The sequence below is a fragment of the Caretta caretta genome, chromosome 14 (assembly GCF_965140235.1).
Source record: "Caretta caretta isolate rCarCar2 chromosome 14, rCarCar1.hap1, whole genome shotgun sequence".
Taxonomy (NCBI): Eukaryota; Metazoa; Chordata; order Testudines; family Cheloniidae; genus Caretta; species Caretta caretta.
Window position 1 is genome coordinate 10,245,931 of NC_134219.1, and position 10,303 is coordinate 10,256,233.

The 10,303-nt window shown below is 41.1% G+C and overlaps 1 protein-coding gene across 2 annotated transcripts; it reads left to right on the forward strand.

Annotated features, from left to right (window-relative positions):
- C14H17orf67 (chromosome 14 C17orf67 homolog) lies at positions 1-9,947 on the forward strand. Of its 2 annotated transcripts, none has more exons than XM_048817895.2 (4): positions 1-98; positions 847-947; positions 6,185-6,327; positions 9,405-9,947. In XM_048817895.2, the coding sequence occupies exons 1-3, from the start codon at positions 44-46 to the stop codon at positions 6,299-6,301; spliced, it is 273 nt and encodes a 90-aa protein (XP_048673852.1). In that variant the 5' UTR covers positions 1-43; the 3' UTR covers positions 6,302-6,327; positions 9,405-9,947. The 2 variants fall into 2 exon arrangements, with proteins under 2 accessions (XP_048673852.1, XP_048673853.1); XM_048817896.2 differs by having other exon boundaries at positions 6,185-6,304.
- Positions 9,948-10,303: the final 356 nt, after the last annotated feature.

Below are 10,303 nucleotides of genomic sequence, written 5' to 3' on the forward strand. Positions count from 1 at the left end.
GTGTTATTCATTTTGGAACAGGCTGAGAGAAAGCAGAATCAAAATGAAGAAGTTACTTGTGTTTCTCTTCATTTTGGTCATCCTGACCATTTTTACAGGTAGGAGTTCATATAAAACAAACTGGCTAATATTCATAGAGCTGGAGTGCATATGATAATAATATTAGTGTTTTAATCTTGTATTTAAATATCTTAATATTTGCTTTTTTTTTACCAGTTACAGTATAATAACATTAAATATCGTGTTATACTGCAGCCTTCCAGTAATTTTATTTTTAACAATCATAGTACTATACTAGGCATTTTTATCTCTGTATCACAACCCTGGAGTTATTTATTGATTAAAAAAAAGATGTTTTCATTTATAAATCTACATGTTTGATGTCCTTGACTATTTCACCATTAATGCAATTTCTTTGTCTTAAGACTTATTTCAACAAAAGTCAGACTAGTTAGCTTTGGTTTGAAAAATAGCCCTAAAAATAGTGCATCATAGAAATGCATTTAACAAAAAACTGTCAGCATTAATAAAAATATTAAATAGGTAGATGGTGCAGTTATATTTTTCTAATTTTGGGCAGGAACTGTAATAATATGGTGTTCTGAGTAGGTTTTGCATATTGTCAGTAGCACTAGCTTATAAAAAACACGAGTATATTATAAAAATGGTTTAAAATTCCACTCATCTCTTCTGGAATGCAATATCCCCTGGGAAGGGGCTGTAATGAAAGAACACTTTGTGTATTGACAAAAATCAGACCTGAAAACATTTCACCATGGACCCGAAAGATAAAATATTAACTTCATGTTAATTTCATACTTTATTTCTTCCTCCCTCCCCTTTTAGATACTTCACCAATTTTGACTGAAAAAGAAGCTAAACAGATTCTGAGAACCCGTCGTGAAGATAGACCAAGAAAAGCAGGTTTCCCTGATGAGCCAATGAGGGTGATTTTTAATTTTTACTTTAAAAATGAATACACTAAAACAGTTCATTGTATTTTGTGCTTAATGTTGTATTTGCATAGCTAGGATTCTACTCAATCAGTTTATCTGATTGCAAACTTCACTCTTTTAAACAATGGAATGAAATATTTTGTAAACCCCTTTGCACTCTTTAAACTACTGTTGGATAGCATTCTCTGAATTATGAATATATCTCGGGACTGCACATAAGTGTGGGACTTATTTATAATCTACGTCTGTCATCATTCTAAAGCATAGAATCAGTTATTGGCCAAAAGATAGCTTCTCGTCTGTACAAATGTTGAGTTCATCATGTTATTTCTGAAAAATTAAACTCTGCAGTACAAAAGGTCATTTGCTTTACGTTTTGCACTGAAAGTTGGCAGAGGGATGCAGGTGTCAGTGGGCAGTGTGGAGATTTAGGTAGCTCAGAACTGACTTTAAAATCCATTTAGCTGCATCCATACATTTTTTTCTACAAGCGCTAGGGATAGGGTTATACATTAGGAGAGTATACACTTCTTTAATTGTTAGAGTAAAGTAACGTTCAGTTTTTTCATATAGTATTTACTATTATTTGCTTATTAAGCACATTAAAAATACAAAGAAAAAAAAAGACAGAGAGGAGCCTTCCGTTTTACTTACTTTTGACAGGGTGTGTGATATAGCTCCAGACTTCTCAAAAGCTACTTACAGCATTTAAAAATTACTGCACATTTCTCTCCAAAGTCAATAAACGGTGTTAAAATTATACGGTTGTAAAGAGGCTAAAAGCCACAGAAGCCAGAAAGCGAACAATAGACCATGCATATACGATGAGCATAATGGGCTCAATCTGACAAGATGCTGAGTACACCTCATGTCAGCGGGAGTTGAGGGCGCTCAGCACCTTGCAGACCTGAGCCCAGTGTGTACAGAGCATGTGGTTGGGGAAGGCTGGTAGTTCCCTCTCTCCCCTGGTTAGTGCATACTAGCCAGGAATAACCCATCTGGCAGTCAGGGATAGCTGAATTTACAACTCTCCCACTTACATACTCTCCTCTTTGTCTACCACGTTGGCATCATCACATCAACCCTGACACAATGACTCTTCCAACATCAGAGGGCCCCACTGACCTGAGACAATGGGAGCCGTACCCCACATGCCAAAATGCAGCAAAAAACACTAGCCAGGGGCTCCACAGCTGACCTCAACATCCAGGATTATACTGGTTTCAAACTACGGTCAAACAGCCTCATTCAGCTGCAGGACATTAGCAGGAACCCAGGTTCCACCTAAAATGATACGTAGCCACACCATGATGGCTATTAAATAGAAGAGGGTAGGTCAGAAAAAATGGATTGGATAAATTCCTGCACAACAGCATGTTACATAAAACTTGTGATCCAGGCAGGTGAAATTCACACAGCCTTCACAGCAAGTCCCAGTAATGAGTTAAAACAATGACCGCAGTCTCTTGTCGTCACTTGCAGGGGTGGGTCTTAAGGTTATAGGAGCCACACAGCTGTGGATCTCTGTTCACTGCTGGTCTGGCCTTGCCTGCTCCCCAGTGCCACTTTCCACATCATTAGGGCTGGTTGAAATTTGTCTGTTGAAGCTTTTTCTGTTAATGAAACATTGGCTTTTAGACAAAACCATCTTGTCCACAGAAAACGGCAACTTTTCATTCACCTCCCCCCATCTTTAGTTTTTGAGGAAAAATTTAAATTTTCCAGAAGAAAAAAACCCATTTTCTCATCAGTTTTCCATACCAGCCTATGTTGAGAATGGAGATTTTCCCTTCTCTGCACATAAGAAGTGCAGAGGTTCCCTTGGGTATCTCTAGCAGCCTCTTGCACAGTCTGACCACAGAATTTAAGTGGTCCTGTGTACCAGGATGAAATTTACACTGGGATGAACACACTTGCTAAACTACCTCTGTTAATTTATTTTAAGTAAATGGTACATCGATTAAGCCAGTTCATGCTCAGTCGAGGCTGAAGAAGAGCTCTGTGTAAACCCAATAGCTCGTCTCTCTCACCGACAGAAGTTGGTCCAATAAACGCTATTAACCTCACCCACCTTGTCTCTCTACAGTCCTTTTAGTTGTGCTAAGCTTTGAAGAGCAATTAATCAACCATCCCTTTGCAGAGCATGTGTGCTAATGAGAAAATACATCCAGTTTAAATGTTCATGGACGATCAAAACTAGTGCAAATTAAATAGGAAGGATTTTACCTTTAATATAGACTCTTAGGAAAAGATCTGTACTTCGTCTGACTCCCAAAGCAGCCAGGATTCGATAACTGATTTCATTAGTGCATTTTACTTAGGGTGCTAAAGGAAAGGTTTATTGGCCATTTCCATTGTAACTACATTTCCTAAGGAGAGGCGTTTAATGTGCCTAGTTTAAATGACAGCTGACAACCTGTCAGCAGTTTTTTTTCTTTTTTTTACACGAGCCCTTTCCCCTCACCACCACCACAACTAACCAAAAAAAAAAAAAAAAAATAGCAGTTAACGACAGGTGTCTCTGTATTCCCTCCTCACCACTCCAAGAACATATGAGTTAGTATTAAAGCGAGGCAAATATTTTACTACCCTGCATGGAGCTGTTGGGACAATTGAGGAATGGGGAAACAGAGGACCTGAGGTGTTGTCTGCTACTGCGGGGAAAAAGCATTGGATTTGGTTCTCAAACTGTGGATTGGGACCCCAAAGTGAGTCGTGACCCTGTTTTAATGGAGTCACCAGGGCTGGCATTAGACTTGCTGGGGCCCGGGGCCAAAGCCCGAGCCCTACTGCCCAGGACTGAAGCCAAAGACCAAGCCCCCCAACCCAGAGTCAATGGCCAAGCCTTCAGCCCTGGCTGGCAGGGCTCAGGCTACAGGACCCCAAGCCGGGGCTGAAGCCCTTGGACTTTGGCTATGCCCCCCGCATCCCTGGGGCAGTGGGGCTCAGGCGGGCTCAGGCTTTGGTCCTCCCTCCCGGGGTCATGCATTAATTTTTGTTGTGAGAAGGGGGTCACGGTGCAATGAAGTTTAAGAATCCCTGGTTACAAAGCAGGTTCTAACGCAATGACTGTAGCCAGTGTAGACTGGCTTTAGGTGTGGAAATATCACACACTTCATTTTGTGCAAAACCTATTTTTTTCAAACACATTTTATTTAAAATTTCATAACAGAAACTAGTAGCTACACCACTGGCAAGACGCTGCTTTTGTATCTCACATCAGATTGATTGAAGACGTGGCTGTGGAGTAGTACATTCAGCTGTGAAAGTAACCCATTTCTCGGCTGCTTGCCTTTGGAGAGATCTAATGACTACTGCGGGTTTTCATTTCTGAATGCTGAAAATGCACTGGGCATAGCTTGATTTTATTTTGGGGAACTACTGAAAATGAGGGAGTCTGCTCCTGTTCCCAATAAAGTCGACTGGGAGGCTTCTAATTAACATCAGCAGGAGATGTATTGGACCCTTGGAGATCAGATACCACAGGAATGGGAGTGGTATAAATGGATTAGTTCTTTAGTGGATCAGCAGATTGAGGAAGTCCCCACTTTGGCAGAAAGTACCACAGATATCGTTGGCTAATATTTTTTTCTCAAGACAGTTGCAAGTAAATTCCAAAGGTACTTTTAAAAGCCCCCTATTTCTGAAATGGACTTTGGTAGTGCCTGTGATTATTGCCATGTGACTCATTTCCCCTCTGCCTTTACTTATTTAGGGCCTGTGCCCATTGAGGTCAATGACAAAACTCCTATTAACTTCAAGGATGCTGCACCAGACCTGAATTATTTTTTTACTTCTTTGGTCCTACTTTCTCCACTTATAATGACATTGGCTGAGTTTTCCATGCTGCATAAGGGATTTGGATACCTACTGGAGTATGAAAACCCCATAGGCAGCTTTAAAATCTCGGCCAGTATATTCTGATGGTTACCTCATCTCTCTTGCATCCTGAATCTAGTGCCCTAGGTTTAAGGTGTAATGTTCAGTTCAAGCAGAGGACTGACACCACCAGAACTGATAAGTGGCCCATATCATAATATGCTTAAAGGGACATACCAAGTACTTTGAGTCAAACAATGATTTGGAGCATATACCTCTCTAGAGAAGGCCAGCTGGCTGGCTGAGGGATCACAGTCTAAGAAGCACTATAGATCTGTGCTAATTATTGATGACATAACAGATGGTGCTTTTGTCAAATAAGGAAGTAAGCAATTCATTGCTACTGTACATTTATTTATATACATACGTTGTAAGGTCATTCAGAAAACAAATTGGGATTTCAGAGTGAATAAAGTTTATAAGCATAAAACTGAGGAAGAAACAGAATCAGATCACTCTGTGAAAGCGCCACATATAATTGACCTTGGGTGTTTTGGAGGGGAAGGGATACTGAACACATCCAAGGGACTAGTGACCACCCCAAAGAATGACATCTCATTGACCACCACAAGTGGTAGTACACTACTGAAAAGCTGGGATATATGGCAATTCTTTCTAGCCCTAATGGTTTGTGAGACCTCAAAAATCACGCAGGATGGGGAAGAAATGACACAAAAGATGGGCTGGCGTTTCTCTGTTAGCTAGGTGATCCATATCCAGATGGAGTTACAGTAGGTGATGGTAAAGAACGTGCCATGTAAAAGTTCAGCATGATATATGTTGGTATGCTGGCAGTGTTCAAACGAACGATGAAAACAGAGAGATGTGTGCAGGAAAGCTGTTTACACCCGTGAACTAGAACCCTTTTAAATGGCTGGGAGAGTGTCATACCAAACACATTCTATTTACTTACATGGAAAAAACATAGAATTTTATCTATCTCGTAAGGAAGATCAGTGAATGACTGGTACTTACCAGAATCCCCTTTAGAACTGCTCAGTGACCCAGAATCATTCCATGGTTTTAAACTAGTAGAAGTCAATTTTCAACGAAGACTGCTGTAGATGTTCCTGCAAAAATCCATGTCCACCCCCTTCGCCAGCAGAAGCTTTATTGTGTGTATTAAAAAAAATTAGTGTCCATGAAAATTTATCTCTTAGCACTAATGCAAATGTCTGCCTTAAAAACTTGGTCCATAATGTAGCAAACACCCCTACTAGCCTGACTATTGATGGAATTCAGTAACAATGGTGAGATTTGTAAGGGGTGAAATTCCACTTAATTCAATGGGTTTACACCAGAATTGAGTGAATACATAAGTTTAATGCTGTTTTCTTTCCTCTAAACAGGAACACATGGTTTACCTCCAGCGCTTGGAGCAGAGATCAGAAGAACAATTCCTTGAACACTGGTTAAATCCACACTGCTACCCGCATTGCAACAGGAATTTAGTTCATCCAGTCTAAAGGGTTTGTTTTTTCAACAGTTATTGGTATGTGTTCTGCTTTGTGAAGCATCATAGTTCCTTCAAAATAAAGGTCCGAATTCTCTGCTGATGTATACTGAAGTAAATGGAGTTATGCCAGTTCACACCTGCAGAGAATTTGGCACAGAATGTTATTTTTTTCATAGATTCTCAGGCCAGAAGGGACCACTGTGATCATCTGGTCTGACCTCCTGTATAGCACAGGCCAGAGAACTTTCCCAGAATAATGTTTAGAGCAAATCATTTAGAAAAACATCCTATCTTGATTGAAAAATTGTCAGTGATGGAGAATCCTCCACAAGCCTTGGTAAATTATTCAATGGTTAATATCCAGGGTGCAAGTTAAAGCTGAAATAATCGAGCATACACTTAAAATCTTCTGGACACCACAACTGCTCTGCTGCCTTATAGCACAGAATTGTACATACCTCAGTTCACACAAAGGCTCTGATCATACAGATCTTGGTGCAGAGAGCAGCATTCTGCAGCAAGTGTTAGTGGAGGCAAGACATGGGTGTAAATAAGGTTATTCACTAGTCATACAACTCTATGCATGTCAAGGTTCCTTCCCCACTCTGAACTCTAGGGTACAGATGTGGGGACCTGCATGAAAACCCCCTAAGCTTATTTTTACCAGCTTAGGTTAAAACTTCCCCAAGGTACAAACTACTTTACCTTTTGCCCTTGTACTTTATTGCTGCCACCACCAAGCGTCTAACAGATATAGAACCGGGAAAGAGCCCACTTGGAAACGTCTTTCCTCCCAAAATCCTCCCCAAACCCTACACCCCCTTTCCTGGGGAAGGATTGATAAAAATCCTCACCAATTTGCATAGGTGAACACAGACCCAAACCTTTGGATCTTAAGAACAATGAAAAAGCAATCAGGTTCTTAAAAGAAGAATTTTAATAAAAGAAAAAGTAAAAGAATCACCTCTGTAAAATCAGGATGGTAAATACCTTACAGGGTAATCAAATTCAAAACATAGAGAATCCCTCTAGGCAAAACCTTAAGTTACAAAAAGACACAAAAACAGGAATATCCATTCTCTGAATGCATCCGATGAAGTGAGCTGTAGCTCACGAAAGCTTCTGCTCAAATAAATTTGTTAGTCTCTAAGGTGCCACAAGTACTCCTTTTCTTTTTGCAAATACAGACTAACACGGCTGCTACTCTGAACTCTATACTGAGCTATAGTCAGTCTCATGTTCTCTTTGCACCTGCTCTCTTCCTTACAAATGCACAGGATACAAAAAGGAGAAGGGACAGGCGGACAGTAGGCATGTCTGAGGGAACAGGAGTTTATGCATGATTTGTATCATGCTAATAAAGTACTAGACTACATAATCCCCTACCACCTGGGAGTAAGGTGGTGACTGCCTAGCAGCACTCATTAATACAGCTCCCAATCTCCCTGCACTCCTTGTCCTGCTCATCTGTTTATACCTTGTGATTATTTGTACAGTACTAGGCACCTGGACTGTGGCAATATGAAACTCACAGTGGTCATCATTAAAAAGGTGGCATTTAACAACAATCACGCGGTGGTATCTGAGATTCTGCTTCATATGCCTGACCCTGCAAAGAGTTGGGCTTGTTCTGTGGCTTCTCAGCTACCGTCGTTTCATAGCAATTGTGCTCTCCCACTGACATAACGCTGTGAACATGAATGCTTATGTCGGTGGAACTTATGTTGCCCAGGGGCAGGGCCGGCTCCCGGCACCAGCGTCCCAAGCAGGTGCTTGGGGTGGCAGTCAGAAAGGGGCGGCAGTGTTTCCGCCGCGGCGGGGGGCAACTCGGCAACAGCTTCTCCGTTCCGCCGGCTGCGGTGGCAATTCACCGGCGACAGTTTTTTTCACTGCTTGGGGCGGCAAAAACGGTAGAGCCGGCCCTGCCCAGGGGGGTGGTTTATTCACACCCATGAGTGACATAAGTTATGCCAAGTATCAGAGGGGTAGCCGTGTTAGTCTGGATCTGTAAAAGCGGCAAAGAGTCCTGCGGCACCTTATAGACTAACAGACGTATTGGAGCATAAGCTTTAGTGGGTGAATACCCACTTCAGCGGATGCATGTAGTGGAAATTTCCAGAGGCAGGTATAAATATGCAAGCCAGAATCAGGCTAGGGATAACGAGGGAGGATGAGGCCCTCTTCTAGTAGTTGAGGTGTGAACACCAAGGGAGGAGAAACTGCTTTTGTAGTTGGCAAGCCAGTCACAGTCTTTGTTTAATCCTGAGCTGATGGTGTCAAATTTTCAAATGAACTGAAGCTCAGCAGTTTCTCTTTGAAGTCTGGTCCTGAAGTTTTTTTGCTGCAGGATGGCTACCTTTAAATCTGCTATTGTGTGTCCAGGGAGGTTGAAGTGTTCTCCTACAGGTTTCTCCTCCCTTGGTGTTCACACCTCAATTGCTAGAAGAGGGCCTCATCCTCCCTGATTGAACTAATCTCGTTATCCCTAGCCTGATTCTTGCTTACATATTTATACCTGCCTCTGGAAATTTCCACTACATGCATCCGACAAAGTGGGTATTCACCCACGAAAGCTTATGCTCCAATACGTCTGTTAGACTATAAGGTGCCACAGGACTCTTTGCCATAAGTTATGCCGACATAGGCTGCAGTGTAGACATAGGCTTAGGATCAGATTTTCAAAGGTATTTTGGTGCCTCAAAAAGCACCAAGTGGGATTTTCAAAAGTGCCTGACTCTTGCTGAGTTCGGTGGGAGTTAGCCACCGAACCCGTAAAATCTCACTAGGCTGCTGAACATATGCATTTGTAGGTGCCTAAATACCTTTGAAAATCTGGACCTTCAGTGGAAAAACACCAACTTACAAAAGCAGAAGATCTGGCCCTTTAAAAAAAAAACAAATAACCCCCCCCAGAAGCTTAGCTTCTGGGACATAAGATGGCAGCATCCAAAAAATGTAGCAGCTGGCCCAATTTTACTCTTGTTCCCAGTATGGGGGTATTGTGAAGATTACTGTTTGTACATCACTTAGAAGATGTGAAGCACTGTGTAAGTTCTTAATATTGTCAACATATCTTTCTGTGTTTTAACAATATTTCCCCACTCCTTTCCCAGATCTCCCCAGGTGCATTTAAGAGGAAACGGTCTATGATTATGTTAAACAGGATGAGGTTCATCCAGCATCTGCTATATACTAGCTATCGAGCTGAATGTCTTTGGAATATTGAGCATTCTTAGTATGTAGCAAGGCTTTCTTTCATAATCATACATGTTTAAAACAATTTAATTGACTCATGTAGATCACCATAAATTTTCAACCCATAGGTAAGCTAATGGTTTATATGCATGAATCTAGGGCTTCTCCCAAGATTTTAGGAATGGGGCAGAATAAATCACCAACTTGTCTTAGAACATGTTTATTTTGGGCACTATCTTAGTATATATTGAAGCAGGAGGAGGCTTTACGAGAAAGGAATGAATACGGATGGAAAATAAAAACATGATAAGGCTGCCACCCTTTGGGGTTTTGGATAATAGAATTTCTACAGGTTTAATAATATTGTAGTGAAGCATAACATTTATGCAGCATTAACCTTTTATGTTAGTTGCCTCGCAAGTTATTTCACCTATTATGCTGTAATAAAAGCTCAAATCAAATCCACTGACATTTGATTTTGTTACACTGAAATCAGACGATGTGTGTTGATAAAATCAGTCAGGTGTGGCTCAATATTTACCATATGAACTGTGCATATTATTCATTGGGGCAAAGCATGACAGAGGAAATGTATAGACTGGATATATGTCTTTGGCTGGGGACAATGCCACCATTCAGTGAAGTTTCTAAACAAAAATAATACATTTGGGGCCTCAGTTACATACATGCAGCCACATGGATTTTTCAGTAGGATTTCACAAGTGGAACTGAGGGCAGAATTTGGTAATTCAAAGAGGGAAGGAAAGGACAGATCCGTTAGATGCTTGGGAAGTTCTGACACTAAAGATACTTTAAA